The sequence below is a fragment of the Panthera uncia genome, chromosome E3, assembly GCF_023721935.1.
Source record: "Panthera uncia isolate 11264 chromosome E3, Puncia_PCG_1.0, whole genome shotgun sequence".
In the NCBI taxonomy this organism is placed as follows: Eukaryota; Metazoa; Chordata; class Mammalia; order Carnivora; family Felidae; genus Panthera; species Panthera uncia.
Window position 1 is genome coordinate 6606928 of NC_064815.1, and position 24598 is coordinate 6631525.

General features: G+C 45.2%; 1 protein-coding gene across 1 annotated transcript in view; it reads right to left on the bottom strand.

The window, feature by feature from the left end:
* Positions 1 to 1704: 1704 nt before the first annotated feature.
* Positions 1705 to 24598, bottom strand: part of PARN (poly(A)-specific ribonuclease) — a 164368-nt gene continuing 141474 nt past the window's right edge. The window contains exons 23-24 of the mRNA XM_049638278.1: positions 12383 to 12576; positions 1705 to 2782 (exon numbers count right to left, since the gene is read on the bottom strand). Of these exons, the coding sequence (XP_049494235.1) occupies positions 2730 to 2782; positions 12383 to 12576 (247 nt within the window). The 3' untranslated portion in view covers positions 1705 to 2729. The remainder of the gene's footprint in view (positions 2783 to 12382; positions 12577 to 24598) is intronic.

Here is a 24598-nt window from a genome sequence, read left to right on the forward strand (position 1 = left end):
TCTCTCCCTCCCTTCTTTGCCCCTCCCTTGCTCTCTCTCTCTCTCAAAATAAACAACAACGACAAAAACTAGGATGAACCGATGGAAGAAGGGATAGCTGGTTATGTAATAATGCAAAGATAGCAAAATAGTAGCTGTACCATCTAGGAGGTACATGAGTAAATGGGTGTTCACTGAATAATTCTTTCAACTTCTCTGCATGTTTGAAATTTTTGACAACAGAATGTGGCGGGGCGGGGGGGGGGGGGGGGGGGGGGGGGGGGGGGAAGGTACTGAATGAATTCAAAACTATAGAAAAGGACAAGAGCGCAGCATTCAGTCTCCACCCCAGCTCTGAAATCAAAGGACCACAGAACTATCTGCAGGGAAAAACGGAGGTCCCCACTTCCACACCCACCTGCGGCTTTGGCTCCACACGTTAACCAAAGCCAGAAACACAGATCCATTATCATCATATGGCCCTGGGCCTCCGCATCGAAAGCCAGAGCACCACCCTAGGGTCTGATGCCCCAAGAGACATCGAGAAAGCCTGTATGTGTGTGTGGAGTGGGTTGAGGGCCAACCCAGGACAAGTGTTCCACGTGACGGGGTCCAGTTGGGAAGAAAATAGGGGTTTGAGCACGGATGAGGGCTCCGCCATGTATTTAATCCTGAGCCAAATCCCCGGTGACTCAGCTCCAGTTGACAGACGACGACACAGGGTCTCAAATCAAAAGCGTCATCTTCAAATCTGCCATTTACCGCGCACTTGTGTATGCTGGGCCTTTTACGAGATTTCCTTTAGTCCTGGCAACCACCCTGCGAGGCAGGTTTATCGCCCTGATTTTATCACTGAGGAAACCGAGGCGGGGAGAGGGCAATGTGTCCGAGAACCCACGGCTGGAGCTGGGGTGCAAGTCCAGCTCTAGAAGGCTCCAGAGCACAGGCCCCTTCCAGCACGCCCCCTCCCCGAGCCCTCCTCTGGAGCCGGAGCAGCCGTGTGTGTGTGTGTGTGTGTGTGTGTGTGTGTGTGTGTAAAGCTTTCTGAGCAGGGAGAACCGGGCTCAGGGTGCCACGCAAGTGAGTTCCTCAGGCCACACGTACTTCTCCGACGTGCGTCAATCACAGTCTGTGGTTGGTTTTCCCTCTTGTTTACTACGTTAGCAAGTATCGGGCACTACCTGTTCCTACCTGTCAGTTTCTGAGACCCGGCACAGCCCTGGCAGTGCCCTGTAAGCCTCCTGTAGACATCAGCCTTTATCTGCACCTCCCTGTGCACCACCCCGCTGGGCTGTGAGCAGGGACGAAGCTCTAGAAGGGGTAGGAGCTCCTCCCAGACAAGTTTGGGTTTGTAACTCCGCACAAACTCTTGGGTAAGGCGGGGTGGGGGAGGGAGGGGAAGCGCTAAGAGGCTCTCAACTGGGGAGAGTGTCTCACTGATCCGAATTCACACAGCACCACTGATGGCAGAGGGTTCCACCTGCCACGCAGGACACCCGGACCCTCCTACACAGCCATTCTCCACGGGGCTCGGCTCCAGCAACGGGCATCTGACTCGTTAACGCAAGTATAAGGAGTTGGAGGTTAAAAAAAAAAAAAAATCCACGAACACCAGGCTTCCTGACTTACCAGAGCTTTTTAGGGGTGATCTTTAGAGAGAAATACATCTATGTAAAGATCAAATACATCATTCGCTTACCAAAAAGAAACAGGAGAAAACCAGAATCCTAGGAAAATTTCTTTAATTTTCATCTCTTGGAAATACATTTTTCATTTTTATTTTCCATGATACAAAAAAAATGTTAAATATCTAACAATGATCTACATGAAACAGACCTACGGAAGTAGATCCATGAAATCCTGTCGCTGCTGTGATCTGTTTCAACAGAGAGAGGGCTGGTACACGTTGTAATCTGTGATTTCACACACACACGCACACACACACGCACGTGTACACACACATGCCACCTTACCCCCGGACACGCTCCAGAACCGAGACGGCGAGCAGGCTAAGGTACGGAAAAGGGAACACAGCACTACGTGTAAAAACAGAAGTGAACTTTTTGTACTCGTCCAGTTCGCCTTGAGAAACTCACAAGTTAGGAAGAAGGACTCTAAATAAAAATGCCCCAAAGGCCAAGGCATATGGTAAGCGTCTTTATGGGTGGACGGCGTTAGACATTTTCCTACTGGAAAAACAAGCTGGAGTGCTTAGTATTTTCAGGCAGCTATGGCGGGAAGTGGGCAGACGCGAGGGGTCTCTCCACGGGGGAGACTGTAACCGCGTGCTGCGGAGGCCCCCAAATCTGCGCACGGGAACACGAAAAGAAACCTCTCGAAGCAGTAAAGACTTCAACCCCAAAACTCACGATCCCGGTGCCCAAAAATGTCGGCTCTTCGTTTATTTCACAGCCGACGATCCCCACCAGGTAGGTTCTTAAACGCGCTAAAATTCACGACACTGGAAAAGGGGTTTCACGTGAGCAACAAATCATCAACTGGTTAATAATGTGCACATTCAAGACGGCCTACAACCGTGCTGAGTGTCAGCAGACAGTTTACATTAAAAAGGAAGAAAAGAAACACAGCCACACAAATAAAAGAAACTGGGTTTCTGCCAGGACACAGACTTGGCTTCAAACCCCTCCCATACCACATTTCATGAAATTAAATACAGTATGGCTTCTGAATGTGCCAGCTGGGTCCTCCTCAGCCACGGCACCAGCGATTTGTTTTCCTTCGGGTCTCGGTTACCACGTGTCGGGAACCTCGAAGAGCTTGGCAGGGCTGCCCGGGAGGCCTCCTGCAGGGGGAAGGACAAAACAAGGTGAACAAGAAGAGGGACAGCACCTGGGGGACCAAGCGACCGGCTGGGAGCACAGCGCCCACTGCCAGCCGCAAAGGCCGAGGCAGACGGGGCTGGGCTGGGCAGAGATGGTTCACAGACAGGCCCTGCCCACGGAGGGCAGTGCCCAGCAGACGGCGGCGACCCCACAGAAACTTCGCACGTAGGATTAGGGACGCGCCACCCTGGACGGACGCCTCTGTTAACTTCACGGGGGTTAAAGCAAGGACGCTCACATACCTCTCGGGGAGCATGTACTGTATTCTTTGCCACCACACTGGGCACTCGGTTCATTTAATCCTTTTTTTTAACGCTTATTTATTTTGAGAGAGAGAGAGAGGTTTGTAAGCAGGGGAGGGGCAGAAAAAGAGAGGGAGAGGAAGGATCTGAAGTGAGCTCTGTGCTGGCAGCAATACGCCCAATGTGGGGCTTGAACTCCTGAACTGTGAGATCATGACCTGAGCTGAAGTCAGCTGCCCAACAGACTAAGCCACCCAGGTGCCCCTCCTTTTTTTTTTTTTTAAGCAAGGTTTACACCCAACATGGGGCTGTATCTCACGGCCCCAAGTTCAAGAGTCACATGCTCTACTGAGCCAGCCAGGCACCCCTCCGTTCATTTAATCTTCATAAAAGCCCAGCATGGTGGTACCAATATCCCCATTTTACAGATGTAAGAGCAGGCTCAGAGAGGCTAAGTAAGATGACCAGTCTCACTGCCAGAGAGCAGCTGAGATGGGACTGGCTCCTCCCATGGCATGCAGAGCCCTGTCGCGTCCCAGGACACCAGGCTCCTCTGTGCTGGGCCATACCGGCACCCAAATGAGAAACCCGAGGGGCTGGCAGCTTTGCAGAGGAGAGAAGCTGACCTATGGGGGTTCAGAGAGACCCAAAAAAGCAGCCTTTTCAGAGTCTGGCAACACTGGCTAAGCCCTGAAGGTCCTCTCCAGTTCCGAACAGTTTCACCAGGCAGCTGGAGGCTCTTCTCCACTCAGGACACTCCCTGGAACAGCAGCGGCACAGCTGGGCTGGGCCTGGACCAGGCGTGCCTGGGTCTGAGAGAAGGGGAATCAAGTCAGGGAAGAGCGCGTCTGCGATGGAAAGTGGGACAGACCAGCGGGGTGGCCCCGGGGTTCAGGCAGGGCTGGCAGGGAAACTCACAGTAAAGACCGTGAGGCCCCTCCGGTGAGCAGTGATAAGGGACAGGAGATGTTCTGGGGATCCAGGTTGATCAGAGAAGGAAACGCAGAGAGGCTCCCCTCCCCAGAACAAGGAAACACTGCAGATGGGCTGTGATGAGACCTGGCCAGCCTGACCTTCTCAATCATGCATTTATACAATGCCTAACTGGAAGGGGGAAAAGATACATCGATGAGGGCATTTGTATGATTCACATACCAAAAGAAATATTACAGCAGCCAAAGAGCCATTTTAAAGATTTCTTTTTAATTTTTTTTAATGTTTAATTCTTTGAGAGACAGACAGAGCATGAGTCAGGGAGGGGCAGAGAGACAGGGAGACACAGAATCCGAAATGGGCTCCAGGATCTGAGCTGTGAGCACAGAGCCCGATTTGGGGCTTGAACTCACGAACCGTGAGATCATGACCTGAGCCGAAGTTGGACGCCCAACCGACTGAGCCACCCAGGCACCCCACCAATGAGCCATTTTAAAGGCAAGAGCCACACTGCCCAATGTGGGGGACTGAAGTAAATTAAAACTAGCTGTGAGGAAAACAAATAAAACAGCTAAATGGCTGAAAGCATAAGTCATCCTTACAAGAGCACCTGCTGCTGGCTGGCTGGGACTGGGTGTGGGCGTGGCTGCAGGCCGGCAGACACACAGGAAGTGACTCGCCCAAGAGCTGGTGAGGAGGAATGGAATTAGCGGGAGCTCTGGATGAGGCCAGCCTGGGTTGGCCATGTGACTAGCTGTATGGCTCTGAACAACTCTCACAGCCTCACCTATCAGCGGGACTGAAGACTACTTTCATGCCACACTGGCCTGCTGTGATACGGCAGAGTTCCTGACACATGAACATGTTTAATGCATGTCAGGTCCCTTCTTCTTATCAGTAAGGTGGCCCAACACTGAACATGGTCGTTGCCCAGGAAGCCAACAGCCTCCAGTCAAGAAGGGCCTAGTTTCCACTGCCTAAAACGTACAGCTGGTGAGCAACAATGATGTGTCCAGAGGAACCAGAACTTTAAGAACCATCTGAAGGAGACCTAGACCAGAGGGGGCTGGAGGTCACTGATGGTGTTCTTTCCAGCACTTTCTGGAAAGGGAGCACTGTAGACTGAGGGATGAGTCTCAAAGCTAGTGGATAAGGAGCCGGGGTCAGTGTTCCGGGGAGCTCATTTTCACAGGCCTGTTTTACTAAAGCTCAGAGAATTACTCTGGAACGATTCGTTTTAAATGAGTATTTCAGGACATCTGCCTCCTGCTAGAATGGATCTCAATGCATACCCTGCATCATACACGAAAATTAACTCAAAATGGGTTGTACATCTAAATATAAAACCTAAAACCATAAAACCTCTAGAAGAAAACACAGGAGAAAATCCTTGTAATGTAGAGTCAGGCAAAGACTTCTTAGTTGTGACACCAAAAGCATAATGCAAGGAAACAGACATGATACAATGGACTTCAGTAAAACTGAAAACTATTATTTGGAAGATAACATTAAGAAGATGAAAAGAAAAGCAGAGTCTGGAAGAATGAGCAAAACCCAAGAGGACTTGGATCCAGAATATACAAAGAACTCTCAAAACTCAATGAGAAGAAAACAAACAACCCCATGAAAAAATGGGCAAAAGATCTGAAAAGACATTCCACCCAAGAAGAGATCTGGATGGTAAATAACCGCACAGAGACATGCGTAGCATCATTAGTCATTAGAGGAAATTCAGGTCAAAGCCATAACGAGATACCACTACAGACCCACTAAAATGGGCTACAAAGGACAATCCCAATACTGGTGACCGTGCAGAGCCACTGGAGCCCTCACACGCTGACAGCGGGAATGCACGATGGTGCAGCCACTTTGGAAAAGGCCATGCCAGTGTCTTATAAAGTAAAACACTGCACTTACTACCTGACCCAGCAATTCCACTCTTAGGTATTTACCCAAAAGAAATGAAAACTTAGTTCAAACAAAAACCTGTTCGCAAATGGTTACAGCATTTTTTTTACTTGCTTAAAAGTGGTAACAACCTACACGCCAACTGGCAAAATGGATTGGCAGGGATACGTCCATAAAAAGAACACTACTCAGCGGCAAGGAGTAAGGAACCACTGGTAGATGTAATAGCATGAATGTATCTCAAATGCATTTGGTTGAGAAAGAAGCAGATCAGGGCCAGGATCTAGGGGTGGGAGGAGGGATGGAGGCGTGAGGGAATCTTCCGGAATGATAAAACCATTCTCTCTCTTGATCACAATGATGGCTGTACACATGTGTTAAAATTCCTCAAATTGTGCACCTAGAAGTGAGGACTTACTGTACATAAATTGTATCTTTTTTTTTTAATATGAAATTTATTGTCAAATTGGTTTCCATACAACACCCAGTACTCATCCCAACAGGTGCCCTCCTCAATGCCCATCACCCACTTTCCCCTCCCTCCCCCCCCCCCATCAACCCTCAGTTTATTCATAAATTGTATCTTAATAAAGCTGACCCTTAGGAATGTTGCTTCAAGATCCAACAAAACTGGGGCACCCGAGTGGCCCAGTCAGTTGAGTGTCCCACTCTTGATTTTGGCTCAGGTCATGAACTCAAGGTTCATGAGATCAAACTCATGTCAGGCTCTGTGCTGACAGTGTGGGGTCTGACTGGGATGCTCTCTCTCTCCCTCACTCTCTGCCCCTCCCCTGCTTGTGCGCTCAAACACACACACTCTCTCTCAAAATAAATAAATTAACATTTAAAAAGAAAGCTAAAAAAAAAACTGGGGCGCCCCGGTAGCTCAATCAGTTAAGCGTCCGACTCTTGATTTCAGCTCAGGTCATGATCTCATGGTTGTGAGATCAAGCCCCATGTCAAGCTCCACGCTGAAGACTGCTTAAGATTCCCCCTCTCCCTCTACCCCTCCCCTGTGTGTGCCTCTCTCTCTCAAAAAAAAAAAAAAAAAAAAAAGCCAAAAAATGTAAAAATAAAATATGCTAATAATTAAAATGATTTGACTGAGAGGTTTTTAAATGGGGAAAAACACTGGATACTAAATTGCCTAAGAAGCATGATGCCAACTACATATAAAAATCCCAGGCAGACTAAAAGCACTTATGAACAGAGTATCAGGCAACCACGGGGCTTCATTTTCTTTCCGTTTTTCTTCATTTTACAGATTTTCGTAGTGAGCACACGATTTTTATTAACAAGACCACAACAGAAAATGAAAAGCGGTCAACACAGCAGGTGACTGTTGGTGCTTGTGTACCTTTCTCCTGACGGAGCTGACAGGGAGAAATTCTGAGAGGTAAGAGATTTCTTCCCTCAGGTGAATCCAGAACAGAATCTAAAAAACGACATGGTACCCTGGAAAAGTGCCATCATATCATTTTCTGCAGAGTGGAATTCTGTATACAGAAAGATCCTTTGGGGTGTTACACAAACATTTTTAACCGGGAAACGTTCCAAAGTGCCTGGTGAGGGGGCGGTTTCCCACCCCCGAGAAGGCAGGGTTCCCGGGTGGCTTACGGGGAGCCCTGGCGGGCTGCCATGAGGAATGGGGACTGAGCAGCACACACCTCATGGGTCACACGGAGGCCGTCAACCACATTTTCATTGAGGAATTAAAAAGCTCCTTGGCTGGACCTCCTGAGCCTGGACTGAGTGCTCAGCAAAGGCAGACTGAGTGACATCTAAGTAGATCCTCCATTTTCCATGCTGTAACCGTATGGGTCTAAGCATGAAAGGTTCAACAGATTAGTCAAGACCCCAGTGAAACTGCTGGTTCTTGGTAAACATTTAAAGGTCTAATGTGTTGTGTTTTAAATGTAAGGAGGAAATGGGGTGTCTGGGTGGCTCAGTCGGTTGAGCATCCGACTTCGGCTCAGGTCATGATCTCACAGCTCGTGAGTTCAAGACCCGAGTGGGGCTCTGTTCTGAGAGCCCAGAGCCTGGAGCTTGCTTCAGATTCTAGGTCTCCCTCTGTCTCTGCTCCTCCCACGTTCACACTCTGTCTCTTTCTCTCTCTCTCTCTCAAAAATAAATAAAACGTTAAAAATAATTTAAAAAAATAAACATAGACTTGTAGCGGCCTATCATATGATGAAAAGGATTACCAGGGAGAGTGTCTCTGGGCACTCCTCCGTGCGCTCACAGGACCCGAGAGAACCCCTGGGTACTGGTCCATCAGTATTTTGAGGATGGCCAGTCTTGTCAGCATCAGGACAGTGGGGGACACTATTCACTTATCCTCGAGAACAAGTGTGCTGTGGAAACGCATCCATTAAGCACTGCCCGGAGAACATTTCCCAGGGATACTTTATTCCAGCATAGACGACACGCGGAACTGGGTTCCTTTATGTGCCAATGGAGGATGTACCTGGAATTCTCCCAAGGAAAAGTAGATAACACTACCAATCTACGCTAATCATTAAAAATCCGAAAGGAGGGACCTACATTATGTGTAAGATTTTGGGGCGCCCGGGTGGCTAAGCCGGTAAAGCATCCAACTCTTGATTTTGGCTCAGGTCATGCTCTCACGGTTCGTGAGTTCAAGGCCTGTGTCAGGCCCTGCACTGACAGTGTGGAGCCTGCTTGGGATTCTCCTTCTCTGCCCTTCCCCCTGCTCATGCTCATTCTCTCTCTCTCTCTCTCCTTCTCGCTCTCTCTCTCAAAATAACTAAAAAGTTTGGGTAGATTTCACATACTGCAGAGTGGTCCAATGTGTGAGCCCTCCCCACGGCCCCCAATTCCAGCTATATTTTGCTTTGCAAGTTTGTAATTCTTTGAGCCTGTTTCCTCTCTAGAAATCGGAAATAATGACACCTATACTTTTTAAGCTTCTTATACGGAACAGACAGTAAAGGATGCTCCTGGCACAATGCTTGGTACGTGATAAATAAACAGTCATTCCTTTTGCAATTTAAGTCATTTTGTTAGCTGGAAAGGGGTCTAGTGAACTCCTGTGTATCTTAGATATTAAAATGTATAACTGAGACAGAAGACAATTTTGTGTGGGATTTACTGAACACCAATTGTCCCAGGACTGCTACTATAGACAATATTCTATGGTCCTACTTTTTGCAACTTCCTCCTTGGAAAATAGCAAGCTCCCTAACAGATGAAACACTTTCTTTTACACTCTTTGTGCCTTTGCTGACAGTGCTGGGCACCCAACACACCTCCGTGAATCACCTGAGGTCCTGTCAAGACACTCTCGCCAGGAGGAGAGCTGGGAGCTGCCTGGACAAGACAGACCTCCCCAGGCTGCACCAAAGTGTCCGACCTGGTAGCCGCACACACCCCAACCTTCACAGCTCCTGGAATCCTCTGAACCCTTCAGAGCTTAACACAGACCCTTCGTGGGGTCAAGACTTTTGTATTCTCCCTCGATACAGGACCTCGTGAAAGTCACCGAAGTCGGTTGACTCCACAGGTTCAGAGCCTGATATCCCGACCCACATCCTGCTGACAACATTAGCACTAAATGCTTAACCACAAAGCAGCTAAGAATGACCCGTTAAACTCCCAGCTTTGCGCTGCTGGAAGGTCTCACTCAGTGAATGCTGCTCCAGAAAGCCCAATTATCTCCAGGTCTCTGGTTCAATTAAAAGCTGTCAAGATGTTTTTCTCTTTTAGTGGGACTGGTGAAGAAGTACAAAATTTATCATTTTTTTTCTTTTTTAGCCCCAATTTTGAGGCAGTGACAGATTTACTGTCAATGGGAGGAGAATAAAAACCTATTTTAATGACGGCATTACACATTCGAGACCCCAAATAGCTTGTAGAAAGTTTTCACTTCCCAAGATCAAAGTTATAAAAAGGAGCTAATCTATTCATGTGGTCTATTGTTAGGTATTCTAATGTTAATACCTTTAAGATTATGCTGAGACAGAAGGGGGGGAGACCACCTGTCATCCTGTCCCTGAGAAGTAACAGATAAGCTGAAAATTCAGAAGAGAATGAGGTCAGAAGGAAAAGAATACAAGAGGGGACCCTGCCCCACGGCATGCTGCTCGTGATCTCTGAAAGTCATGCCAACATTTAATATGAACATTCGCTGAGCAAGGACAATGTGCCAGTGGTAAGAAGGTATCACAGGCGAGGACGAAGTATGGTACAGATTAAAAACTTCTCCAAAGCTCAATTTAGGGAAGGGAAGGGTGGCAAGTCAAGGAGAACCCGGGATTCAAGGAGGCAGCTAAAATAAACAATCTGATGGGGCACCTGGGTGGCTCAGTCGGTTGGGCACCTGACTCTGGCTCAGGTCATGAGTTCGAGCCCCGCGTCCGGCTCCATGCTGACAGCTCAGAGCCTGGAGCCTGCTTCGGAATCTGTGACTCCCTCTCTCTCTGCCCCTCCCCCGCTCACGCTCTGTCTCTCAAAAAATAAATGTTAAAAAACATTTTAAAAAATAAACAATCTGGGCTTCAAACAGGAGTTCAGTTTTTAGTTGAAGTTAAACCTCAGCATAATGTATAAAAACATATGCAACATTTCTGCTGCTTCTTTGATTTCATTATTATCAAGGAGATTCAGAAAACTCTCTGTGGTCAGATCAGGCCACATGTAAAAGAAGGAAGTGATTTGAAACATGATGAACTCTTTAGCTTGCGTATGAACCAAGTTCCAGGGCTTTACCACTTTCCTTTGGTTTGACTGTAGGTTCTGCTGCCCAGAGACCGCGGTGATCCGAGACAGAGGGGGAACCCCGGGGGCTCGGTCAGCGGCCCTCCCGCCCTCCCATCTGGAGCAGAAAATATGCAACTGTGCTTGTAAGCCCTGGGTTTCCTGCAGGGCAGACTTAAGGGCTCCGTGACCTTGGGCAAGTCATGTTAAACTTTAAGTCCTCTATTCTCTGAACTGTAAAATGGACCATGGTGACTACCTCAGAACACTAGAGCCAAGCACTTCTGCCGGGCATGAGATGCCAGGCTGGACCCTTAGCAAGCAAGGGTCAGCAGAGGCCATAACTGTCGCCCCTGTGACAGCTGGTGGACCCAGTAGGTGATGGCTGGATCTCCCGGGCAGGGAACTGGCCCCGCTGACAGCAAGCCCGTCCCTCACCTCACGGTCCAGGGCCATAGAGGGTCTGTGCACGGAAGGCTAGGTTAGGTCACGAAAACGCCCCCCCACAGCATCCGGGTGGTGGAGAGAATGTGGCATTCGGCTTCGGGCAGGCCTGGTGCTCCTGCCACAGCACCTAGCACATACTAGGCTCTCAACATGGGTTGGCCTCCGGTTTCCTCTGCTCCTTATGTAATTCTGCTTATGAGAGAAATCCAGGCTGCCTGGCGTTTTGCTGGGAACGGTGAAAATTCTGCCGCTGAAAATAACATGTGTAGGAGTAGGCCTCTGTGCAAATTGAAATGCACATTTAAAATACTGAGGCTACTTACACACATCAGCAAAACCTCTAAACCGTGGAGGAGAGAGAGAGGATTACCAAAATGGACTAACCATCTTTAACTAAGAAGGCCCCTGCCAAGCCTTCCTCTATCAAGAGACAGGGCTTTTTAGGGATTCCTCAAATTAAATTAAATGGATCCTAAAAGCAGCTGGTCCCATGGAAAACTACAGCAGCCCCCCTCATCTGCGGGGGACACATTCCAAACCCCCCAGAGGAAGCCTGAAACCTCTCTAGGTACCACGTGATTTCCTGCACATACACATGCGGGATAAAGTTTAATTTATAAACGAGGCACGGGAAGAGATCGACAATGGCTAATTGCAAATGAGAACAGTTAGAACAATGTACTATGATGAAAGTTCTGTGAAGTGGTCTCTCTCTTAAAATAGCTTATTCAGGGGCGCCTGGGTGGCTAAGTCGGTTGAGCGGCCGACTTCGGCTCAGGTCACGATCTCACGGTCAGTGAGTTCGAGCCCCGCGTCGGGCTCTGTGCTGACAGCTCAGAGCCTGGAGCCTGTTTCGGATTCTGTGTCTCCCTCTCTCTGACTCTCCCCTGTTCATGCTCTGTCTCTCTCTGTCTCAAAAATAAACATTAAAAAAATTTTTAAAAAATAATAAAATAAAATAAAATAAAATAAAATAAAATAGCTTATTCACCCTTCTTGTGAGGACGTGAGACGATAAGATGCCCTCGTGACGAGATGGAAGTGAGCTGAGTGACGTAGGCACCGTGACCGCATTAGGCGACCGTGGACCTTCGGACGATACATCTGACCTTCTGACAAGGATCATGTGCTTCTGGACCTTGGTGGACCGCGGGTCACTGAAGCCACGGGAAGCGAATCGTGGACAAGGGGAGACTACTGCACACGGGCTTTGCCACCGACCGAAGCCCTGCTATCATTTCTCCCCCAAAATATGAGTTTCTAGAGCGTTAAAGAGTACACACCTCCAGAACTTGAGTAAGACCTTATACAAACCTGCTGGCGAAAGCTCCTTCTTCATCCTTTTTAATTTCTTGGCCTTTTTCCTTCCCTCGGAGAGGGATTCTGCACAGGACTCTGTCTGCTCCAGCTCAGTGTCAGAAATCTCCCCTGATATTCTGGTCTCCAAGTCAGCTTCTGCTGGGCTGGGGCTCAGATTTCTCTTTCCTACCGTGCTGGTCGAGGTAAGACTGAAAGGCACACAGAGGGACGACATGAAAGGTGTGGAGACTATCAGGAAGACGAGCCTGTAACGTGTCTTAATACTCTTAAGTCCATTACCACTTCACTAGCAGTCAACAACATGGGTGGCTGCCACCTACAAGTACGAGTTAAAGACCTTAATGCGAACTGAAATCCAAAGGTTTCCCCATGACAAGTCAAGGTTATCCAGGAGCACGTTCTACGTTACGCTTGTGTCCCTATGTGTACGAATCTAAGCTGCTCTGAGTGCTTCAAAGGACAACATTTTTTAAAGAAAGTTCCTGGTCTCTGTTTGGCAGGAGAAGAGCAGGACAGGAGAGTAGAGCTGAGATAACAAGATAAGAGTCGTCGTGGCGCCACATTGGAAGACAGCCCTGTTCCCTTCATGACTGCCTCACGGACACGCGGGACAACAGGGGCCTTCTTGAGTGTGTCAGCTGTCACGTTGCTCGTCATCTCTATACACTTACAGGGCATAGCCCACCTTCACAGAATTCTCTTCTATTCCAAAGCAGTGACTTGTCAAATTTATAATTAAACCTGGCTTCTCTTTTAAAGCTTTATAGGATGTGACATGTTGAATTAAATCAAATTACATGTCCTGATTTCTCCTTGAGAAAATATGTTCCCTGAAATATAACTTGATAAAAACAGAGACCGCATGGCCGATGTGAGTCCTGTCTCCTCTAAATGGGTCTTATAAATAGATCTTTTTTTTATTAGAGCCCCCAAGTTATGAGAAACATTTAAGAATCAACTCATTCCACTTGAGGGAGGCCATTTGGGAACAGGGAGGGGGCGGGAAGGCAGGGAGCAAATGCGTACATACCCCTATTCAAGCCTTTTCTAGGAAGTGAATACTTAAAACGCTGCATACAAAAACAACACTGGCCAGCCGATTATTCCAGTTCTTCCATGTTACTCCTGCACTCACAGCTGCTCTGTACTTTATACTCGTTCACTCACGTGAAGGAGAGGAATAAACTGCTTCCCTGGTGGTTCTTAGAAGCCACACGAGGCAGAACAGAGCTCAGAGCACACGGCCTCGAAAGACTAGCTGGCCCCTTTTTCACGTACGTTATATGCACTTTTCTGAAACACCTCTTTTATGGAAGGGATATTAAGGGGGTATACCAATGGTAATATTTTGGGAGGTTATTAAAAATTCATGCTAAAGTTTACGGTTTAAAAACCGATAATACCTTGGGGCGCCTGGGTGGCTCAGTCAGTTAAGTGACGGACTCCTGATTTCAGCTCAGGTCATGATCTCATGGTTTGTGAGTTCACACCCCGTGTGGGGCTCTGTGCTGACAACATGGAGCCTACTTGAGATTCTCTCTCTTTCTCTCTGCCCCTCCCTTGCTCCTGCTCTCTCCCTCTCTCTCTCTTAAAATAAATGAACTTAAAAAAGTTTTTTTAAACATTTATTTATTTTTGGGAGACAGAGAGAGACAGAGCATGAGCAGGGGAGGCGGAGAGGCAGAGAGGGAGACACAGAATCCGAAGCGGTCTCCAGGCTCTGAGCTGTCAGCACAAAGCCTGACGTGGGGCTCGAACCCACGAACCGCAAGACCATGACCTGAGTCAAAGTTGGACGCTCAACTGGCTGAGCCACCCAGGCACCCCAAAGTAAATGAACTTAAAAAAAACCCTGATAATATCTTTTAAAAGTTTTCTTAAAGGGGCACATGGGTGACTCAGTCTTAGGTTAAGCATCCAACTTCAGCTCAGGTCATAATCTTGCAGTTCATGAGTTCAGGCCCTGCATCGGGCTCTGTGCTAACAGTCCAGAGCCTAGAGCCTGCTTTGGACTCTGTGTCTCCCTCTCTCCCTCTGCCCCTCCCCTGCTCACTCTCTTTCTCTTTCTCTCTCAAAAATAAATAAACAAAAAGTTTTCTTAAAGACAAAAATAATTTTGGCTGGTTTCTGAACATTCAGAAAATTCAAAAAGTGTTAAAAAACAATAAGGACCCGCTTTTCTACTACAAAAGGGGAAGGGGCCAAAAAATTCCTCTGTACTGTAAATCCTGGAACCTAGGAGCCTCTGAGACGTAAATATTTAATGAAAACTCAGCTGGGACTTTGAGAAATGCAAAGTCTAGAAATAGCCCCAACTGCATAATAGAAATCTAGAGTATGATAAAGGTGGTATCTCAAACTACTGGGCCAAAGATGAACATTTAAACACTTTTCCAGGGTTGGAACAGCTGAAAAAGGATGCATCAGACCCATTCTTCACTTGGTACAAAAGAATAAATACCAAATGGATCAGATATCTAAGTGTAAAAAATGAAATTATCTAGGGGCACCTGGGTGGCTCAGTTGGTTGAGAGTCTGACTCTTTTTTTTTTTTATGTTATTTTTTAGAGAGAGAGAGAGACAGAGTATGAACAGGGAAGGAGGAGAGAGAGAGGGAGACACAGAATCTGAAGCAGGCTCCAGGTTCTTGGCTGTCAGCACAGAGCCTGATACAGGGCTCGAACTTATAAACCGTGAGATCATGACCTGAGCTGAAGTCGGAAGCTTAAGTGACTGAGCCACCCAGGTGCTCTGAGTGTCCGACTCTTGATTTTGGCCCAGGTCACAATCCCAGGATCGTGGGATCAAGCCCCGCATCAGGTTCTGCACTGAGCATGGGGCTTGCTTGATTCTCTCTCCCTCTCTCTCCCCTGCTTGCTCTCTGTCTAAGTTAAAAAAAAAAAAAAAAAAAGAAAAAGAAAAAGAAATTCTCTAGTACCACAACAAAACATGGGTGAATTCTGGGTGTACAAAAAGGCTTTCTCACTATGACTCACAATCCAGATGCAATAAAAAATGTATAAGTTTGACCTCATAAAAACCTTTTGCATGGCAATAAATGAGATGAGCAAAATCAAAAGGCAAATGAGGAACCAAGAAAAAATATCTGTGACATACATCACAGATGAAAGGTTAATGTCCCTGATATACAAATAACCCTCAAACTGAAGAGAAAAAAGGATAAAAAATCCTACAGAAAAATGGGCAAAGCTATGAATTCACTGTTATGGAGGGAAAGGTGGCAACATCTAACAAAACTATGTATTAATTTACTCTTTGAGCCCACAATCCCACTTCTAGGAATCTGGAAGGCACACCTCCAACATTACAAAAATATGTAGGCACAGGGGATTCGTTGCAGCTTACGGTTTGTTTGGGTTTTTTTAACTTTCTAAAAATGTTTACTTATTTTTGAGAGAAGAGACAGAATGTGAGCAGGGGAGGGGCAGAGAAAGAGGGAGACACAGAATCTGAAGCAGGCTCTAGGCTCCAAGCTGTCGGCACAGAGCCCGACATGGGGCTCAAACCCTTGAACCCTGAGATCATGACCAGAGCTGAAGTCAGGCGCTTAACCAACTGAGCCACCCAGGTGCCCCACTGCAGCTCTATTTGTAATTAGGAAATACGGCCAAAATAGACGTCTAAGCATGGGAAATTGGTAAACTGTATACACATAATCAATGAAGTTCAGAGCAGTTGTAAGAAACAATGAAGATCTCAGAGAACTGATAGGGAAGGATTTCTAGTAAGGAAGGTGAAAAAACGCAATTTATGAACCCAGTACTCCCCATCTGGAGTGGGGTGTGGGGAAGAACCCTTAAGCAGTTTTGCATCTTCTGCTGTTCAGTGAGTGAAACCATCCCGAAAATACTTAAATGCGTTACGGCACTGAGTGAATCTGAATGAGCTGATGTTGCTGGAAGCCAGACATACAAATACTAGAATGGAGAAGACAAGGAAGAGCCCCATGGGGATGGAGTGGAACGGTTTTTAAAACAAGTATGTGTACATGTGTGCATCCACACACGTGCGTGTGTGTGCACCACTATGTGGGTGTGCACGTGTGTATATCCGTGCGCTATCCACTGAAAGGGCCTAGGAGCAAAGAAACCCCAGGAGCAAGGAGCACATCTAGTGTCCATATCTTAACTTCTAATACCATAACCTGAAAAAAAAAAAACAGGGCTTCTCGAAGAACTGGCCCATTCCACAGGTGGCCTAAAGGAGGCACAGAATGAGCCTGGAACGTCCCACAATATTACCACAAAGGAGGAAACTGCTCAAGAGATGATGAGGCGTGTATGTCACGGGACCTAAGGACCAGGTGGAGAGGGTTTTCACTGGCCAGACATTTAAGCATCAAAATAATTAAAAGGCAATAACAAATTCTAAACTGTTGAAAACATAGAAATCCATGGGTTTAGAGAATATATAATACGGGGTAGGGGGGAGGGAGAAGGGAGAGCTCTTCTAGTTGAGTAGTAACTATGAAATGGTAATGGCGGAAGACAAATGGAGTTCCCAGGTGACCCTTCTGCAACCATCACACGAAGTATGGTTGAGGCAAATATCATCGGTAGCTGCTACATCTGAGATTTTTTTTAATTATTATTTTTTTAAGTTTATTTTGAGAGAGAGAGAGAGCGCAGTGGAGAGAGGGAGAGGATCCCAACCCAAGCAGGCTTCACACTGTCTGCACAGAGCGCAACGCGGGGCTCAAATTCACAAACCCCAATCATGACCTGAGCTGAAAATAAGAGTGAGACGCTTAACCAACCGAGCCACCTAGGCGCCCCATCTGGGGAGATGTTTTGATGAAGAGGAGGATATCTTCACGGTCTGAAAGTGTCTCCCAACACAGTGATACCGTCACAAAGGCACAGCATCACTTATGTACTATCCCGGTCAGGACTGTGTGACAGAAATGTAACCATGATGAAACATCAGACAGACCCAAATGAAAACCATTTTACTGAAAAAGGGTTCTGAGGGGAGGTGCTGGTGTTCCTCAACAGTGTCACTGTCATAAAAGAGATCAGAGAGCCACCGAAAAGTAGATGTTAGACATTCTCACAGACTGGGTCTTCTAACGGACGGGGGAAAGTGATATAAATAATGCTAGATCAAATAATACAACTTGGATATGAACACTATATTAAAATATTATATCAATGTTAAATTCCTGAGGTCGGTAACTGTGCTATTATTTACATGCAATGAAATTCACTCGTTTTAGGGGTACAGTTTGGTTAATTTTTGGAACTGTGTGTACAACTATGTAAGGACAAAGACAACAAAAAGAGAAGAGTTCCCTTTCTCTAAAAAGATTCCTTGGGCCACTCTGCCCCGAATTCTCTGATCTGCCTGCAATCCCTATAGTTTCGCCTTTTCTAGAAGTTGGTATATGTGAAATCACACAGTCTTTGGTCTTTTGTGTTTGACTCTTTCACTTAACACAATACCCTGAGAACCAGCCACGCGGCTGCAAGTACTGGCATTTTATTCCTTCTATTACCAAGCGTTATTTCACAGTATGGCCATACCACAATTCGCGTGCCAGCTGACAGACATTTGGGCTGCCTCCTACATTTCGCTGTTATAGATAATAATACCGTGAACACTTGTGGAAAGGCTTTTCTGGATTTTTTTTTTAAGTCATGGTAAAATACACATAACATTAAATTCACCATGTTAACCACTTTAAGTGTATAGTTCAGTGCTATTAAGTACATTTGTAATGTTGTGAAACCACCATCACCATCCATTTCCCGTATTCTCAGTTTGCAAAACTAAAACTCTGTACCCATGAAACAGTCACTCCCTGTTCTCCCTTCTTCCCAACCCCTGGCAACCACCATTCTTTCTGCCCCTTTGATTCTGACTACTCTAACAGGTATCTCATATAAGTGGAATTGTGTAGTATTTGTCCTTCTGTGACTGGCTTATTTCACTTAGCATGATGTCAGGCAATGTTCATCCACGTTGTAGCTGGTGTTAGAACATCTTTTCCTTTTAAGGATGAATACTATTCCATTGTGGGCTTATCCATTCATTTGTCAATGGACACCTGGGATGCTTCCATATTTTAGCTGTGAAAAACACTAATTTGAACCAGGGTGTACAAAGACCTTGCTTTCAATTCCTTTGGGCATATACCAAGACATGGAATTGTTGGATCATACAGTTAAGTTTGTTTTTAGTTTTGAAGGAACCATCATACTGTTTTCACAGCAACATTCCCACAAACAGTGCATAAGGCTCCAAATTCTCCAAATCTTCTTTAACACTTGTTCTTTTCTGGTTTGTTGTTTTTGTTTGTTTGTTTGTTTGTTTGTTTACGGTAGTGATCCTAATGGGTATAAGGTGGTATCTCACTGTGGTTTCCATTTACATTTCCCTAATGATTAGTGATGTTGAGAATCTTTTCATGAGCTTATCGGCCATTTGTATATCTTCTTTAGAGATACATCTATGCAAGATCTTTGCCTGTTTTTGAATCAGGTTGGTTTCTGTTGAGTTTTAGTTCCCTGTAAATGCTAGATATTGATCCATTATCGGAGATAGGAGTTCATTCTGTGTATGGTGTAAGGTAAGGGTCCAACTTCATTCTTTGCATTTGGATATCCAGTTTACCCAACACCATTTACCGAAAAGTCTGTCCTTTCTGCACAAAATGGTCTTGGCATTATTACATCAAAAATGATTTGACTGTATATGGGAAGGTTTATTTCTGGGCTCTCTATTCTATTCCATTGGTCTCTGTGTCTGTCTTCAGGCCCATACCACACTGTTTTGGTTATTGTAGTTGTGCAGTAAGTCTTAAAATCAGAAAGTGTTAGTCCTCCAAATTTGTCCTTCTTTTTCAAGATTGTTTTGGCTACTTAGGATTCCTTGAGAATATATATAAATTTTAGGATGGACTTTTCTATGTCTGCAAAAAATGTCATTGGGATTTTGATAGGGATTGCACTGAATCCACAGATCAGTCTGGCTGGTACTGACATCTTGACAATATCAAGTTTTCAATCCATGAACATGGGGTATCTTTTCATTTATGAAGATCTTCTTTCTTTTGGCAGTGTTTTGTTGTTGGGAAGACAGAGCCAGCTCTCTCCATCTTCCTCTTCTTACAAGGGCACTAATTCCACTCATGAGGATCCACCCTCATGACCCTATCTAACTTTAACCACCTTCCAAAGGCCCTGTCTTCTAATACCATCACATTGGGAGTTAGGTGTTCATTCATGTTCATTCATGTGAACACATGTTCACATTCATGTGTTCATTCAACACATGAACTTGGGGGTGCAGGTGCCACAATTCAGACTAATAGCACAAGGTCACTAATACTTTTTTCCATCTTTTCTTCTAGAAGTGTTATAGTTTAAATTCTTAAATTTAGGTCTATGAGCATTTCAAGTTAACCATGTATATGGTGTGATTTAAGAGAAGTTCAATTTTTGCATACCACTACACAATTGTTTCACAACTATTTGTTGACAAACCTAACTCTGCCTCCTGGATTATCAGCACCTTTGTCAGGAATGTCAAATTTTTCCAACTTCCTGACAGTTATTAATCTTGAGAGTTTGAGAACAAGAAGTCAGAATTCCTGAATAATAAATTATTCTATACTTCTCATAGCACTTTACTACATGTTTTTAAATAATAGTTATAATCGTAAATAATGAATCACCTTTCTGTGACAGGGTTATATTTAAAGTTTCAGGGGTCAGTTCAGTAAAATAAGATATAATAATAAATGTATGGTTATTATGATTACAGACTATATAGTGTGACAAAATTATGTATTTCCATAACATGTAAAAATAATCTCTACCTGATATAGATATTTGGTAACAGAAAACATTAAAAGGATAAAACACTAGCACTGAATGGATGCCCAATAAACATCACTTAAAAACTAAAAAATGGAGCGCCTGGGTGGCTCAGTTGGTTAAGCATCCGACTTCAGCTCAGGTCATGATCTCATAGTCCACGGGTTTGAACCCCGCATCGGGCTCTGTGCTGACATCTCTGAGCCTGGAGCCTGCTTCAGATTCTGTGTCTCCCTCTCTCTCTACCCATCCCCCATTCACGCTCTGTGTGTGTCTCTCTCTCTCCCTCTCTCAAAAGTAAATAAACATTAAAAAAATTTTTTTAACTAAAAAATGTCACAAATATTTAATATTTAAAAGTTATTCTTAAATAAGATTTTAAAATACACAACTACTAATTGCTAATATTTGTCTTATGACAAATAATCCAGATGCAGAAAAGTTTCTTTCATGTTGTGCTGAAGTTGGTCAAATTGTTCTGAGTGTGTCCAAAGCAAATACAAGTTGGGTGTTAAGATTACATATTGCTTCATGTAAGCTCATTTCCTCTTTGAGGGATGAAAACATTTTGTCTGCTTGCCTTGATTTTGGTTTTGATATTGCTTGGCCTAATTCAGATTTTGGATGAGCTGATTGCACATCAAAGTATTCCACGATGCTATTTACATCTTGCCTTTGCATTTCTTCCGTAAAGGTAATTACAAAGAACTGTAGCCTTACAGCAAATATTCAAACACTAGAACACCACTGGATTCCATTAAGATGACATAACATTTGGGTATCCTGGCAAGGTCAATAGAGCTATTACAGAGAAACATGTTTCAGAACTGCCAATTTAAAGACTGCTTCCAAAACTTATTATTTCTTGGAACAAGATTTGCAGGATTTTTATAAAGTGTACTGATGTGAGTAAACTCATTAATATGTTTTTATTTATAAAAATGACTCACTGTTAGCAACAGCCAAGGCTACGACCATATACTTACAACATGGTGGCAGTGACGAATGGGAATGACGGATGTGACCGTGGCCCCTTCTGCTCCGTATGCTCCTGTGCTGGTCTCTGAAATGTTGACCTTAACCTTTGACACTGATTCCACTCTTGCTTTCAACTTCATGTGAGTGGATTCCTTTGAACTAGTAATACCTATGTTGATCATTAAACTTTAAGGCCCACAGATTTTCTTCCTTTATCCTGATTAGTTGACTGATTTTTCTCACAACTTGGAGTAACATAAAATGTCCCTAGAGGGGTGCCTGGTTAGCTCAGTCGGTTGAGCATCCAACTCTTTATTTCAGCTTAGGTCATGATCCTCTAATCATGGTATTGAACCCCACATCGGGCTCTGTGCTAAGCATGGAGACTGCTTAAGATTCTCTCTCTCTCCCTCTCTTTCCCTCTCTCTCCCTCTATCCCCCTCTCTCCCTCTGTCCCTCTCCCCCACTTGTGCACACTCTCTCTCTAAAATTAAATTTAAATTTAAATTAAAAAAAAAAAAAGTCCCTAGAAATGTCAGGAAGAGATTCCTGCATGGAAACGCTGCTGGAACTCAACAGACCATAAATGTGTGGTTGTGTTTCTGGACACTCTATTCTGTTTCATCATCTATTCGTCGTTCCGTATGCCAGCACCACACTGTTATTATATCTGTAGCTTTATAGTAAGTCTTAAAGACGGAGGATAAGTTCTTCAGTTGGCTGGGAGGTTCATGCTGCTGGATAAAATAGCCATTTTTCGTTTTAAAGGGCTACCCAGTTTACAAAATTCTCTCGTTTGATACTTGGAGATGAACATTTTAAGCTGGATGTGTGTTTCCATTCCCCTATTACAGGCAAGAAACCTCACCTTCAGAGTAAGTGACTTCCCCCTGGTTGGGCAGCCGGTTAGGTAGATCTGAGATGGTCTTCCCAGTCCGAGAGGGCCTTTGAACTGCTTCACTACCCACCCGCCCTGCCCAGTCCCAAGTTCCCAGCGCTAGTGCTCCTTCTGTAGGTCCACGTGAAAAAAGAGGCCCTCCGAAAAGTTTCCCTGGACACCCTGCGGAGCCCGAGAGGCCCCTGCCCCTGTTTTGTTTGCCTCTGAAGACTCATCTCTGTCCGGGCTTCTCATTTATTTCTTTGCTTGTTTATTCTCTCTCTCTGCCACTACCATGTAACTTCCGTGAGAACAGGTTCTCACAATCCTTGATGGCCAGGGGCCTCTCAGTACCTGGGTCGGGGCCATCAGTCAGCCCTCTGCAGTCAAGGTTTGCTGAAGGGATGGAATAAATGAAGTGAATGCTTCCCCTCTAAGAGCAAGAAGGCAAGTGACAAACAACAAATGGCTCATTTCATCCTCAATTATATATGATGTTAACATGGTTTACATTCCAGTATATAGTCAACTTTCCCTATCTGTCTGGATAAAAACACATTCCCTGTGAGATATATCTAACGGAAAGGAGGAATCTAATCTCCCTCTGAGCAAACTACCTCACAAAGCAAAATGAACTGGAAAAATCTGCAGAAGTGGGAGCTAGAAAATGCATTTTTATTGTTCTCACAAATTCTCATGCTGAATTCAAATTCCACGAGCATGAGTGTCTCTGTGTTTGTGGGCATGATCTGGGTGGCCAGGGGAGGATGTTTACTAGGCTACGCTCCATTCAGAAGGCAATCCCTTGGACACAGCTGATGAACTGTGACTCTCATTTCTAACAAATAATTTGAGTCTGAAAAGCAAAATTAAAATCAAATAAGGTATGTCTGTATGCTAGCTACCCAGGATTAAGGGATATCTCTTAAGGAATGAGAGAAGCATTATTCCCCCCTCACATGGGGGAAGCAGGGAAAAGAAAGAGAATATATAATATATTGTGTGAGTATGTGGCTCAGTCCTAGGTATCAAGTTCATAGTTAAATAGGAGATTGGCCTAAATAAGTGAAAAATTGGTTCTGGTTGCAAAGAATCAATGGCATTCAATGTGGTTTGAACTTGGCTAAATAATCCCGTACTGCTAACTCACTTTAATTCAACACAGAAAAAATTAACTGATGATACACAGAGAAATTAATAATAATTCCTAGATAAGGAATTTATACTCAACACATAATTAGTTGAAGCCAAATTCAGAACAAACGTGAAATTTTCAGAGGCTGGGATGAAATTTACTTTTGCACTAAAGTTTACTTTTGTCTCTGATGAATGGATTTACTAATCAAATCAGTAATGTGAGCAAATCAAAACAACTCCCCCTATACCAAAAGTCCAACTATTGCAGAAAATAAACAGCTTTTTAAAAATTTCCAGGAAGTTAAACACGACCAGTTGGACACACATATTTATCTGTAGAGAGATATAAATAACTTGACCAAGGCACAGAGAACAGGAGAGGCAGCATCAGAGGACAGGATGTCAGCTCACTTTGGAGACACTCTTTGGAGACGACAAGGAGAAAGAAGAGTGCCAAAGAACTTTGCACAGAGGAGGAAACAGAAATCTAAGTGTTGTATAAAAAGCTGATTCACTCTCAACAGAGCCCTGCGAAGTCTCAGCAAATAAGAGGCACCAGATTCCTAAAACAAGGAGGTGACAAGATGGGAAAGGGCGTCCTAGGATCCCCGCCCCTGTCCCAGGGAAGCCGGGGACCAGCATACCCCCAGGCCAAGAGGAGTGGGACAAGGGGTTTGCTTTCTCCCAGAGGCACAAAGCCCAGAAGTGCAGAGTGGGATTGAGTAGGACAATAAGGAGCAATAACAGGGGAAGGAGCATCCCCCACATCCTGAGAAGGGAGGCCCCCAGCTCCTTCCTGCCGATCAGTACTCAGGGCACCAACAGTCAGGCTCACTTCCCCCGAGGTACAAATCAGAAAATCAACATCTAAAAATACCTGAATCCTTACAGCTAATGCCACAATGTTGAATGCTTTTGTCCTAAGATCAGGGATAAGACGCCAAGGCTGGCTGTCACTATTTCTACTTAACAGTGTGCTAGAGGCCCTAGCCAGTGCAATAAGACAAGAGAAAGAGATAAAATTTATATATGGGGCGCCTGGGTGGCTCAGTCAGTTGAGTGTCTAACTCTGGCTCAAGTCATGATCTTGCAGTTGGTGAGTTTGAGCCCCGTGTCAGTCTCTGTGCTGACAGCGTTGAGCCTGGAGCCTGCTTCAGATTCTGTGTCTCCCTCTCTTTCTGCCCCTTCCCTGCTCACGCTCTGTTCTGTCTCTCCAAAAACTAAAACAAAACGTTAAAAAATTTTTTTAAAAAAAGAAAAATTTAGGGGCGCCTGGGTGGCTCAGTCGATTAAGTGTCTGACTTCAGCTGAGGTCATGATCTCACAGTTCGTGAGTTCGAGCCCCGCATCAGGCTCTATGCTGACAGCTTAGAGCCTGGA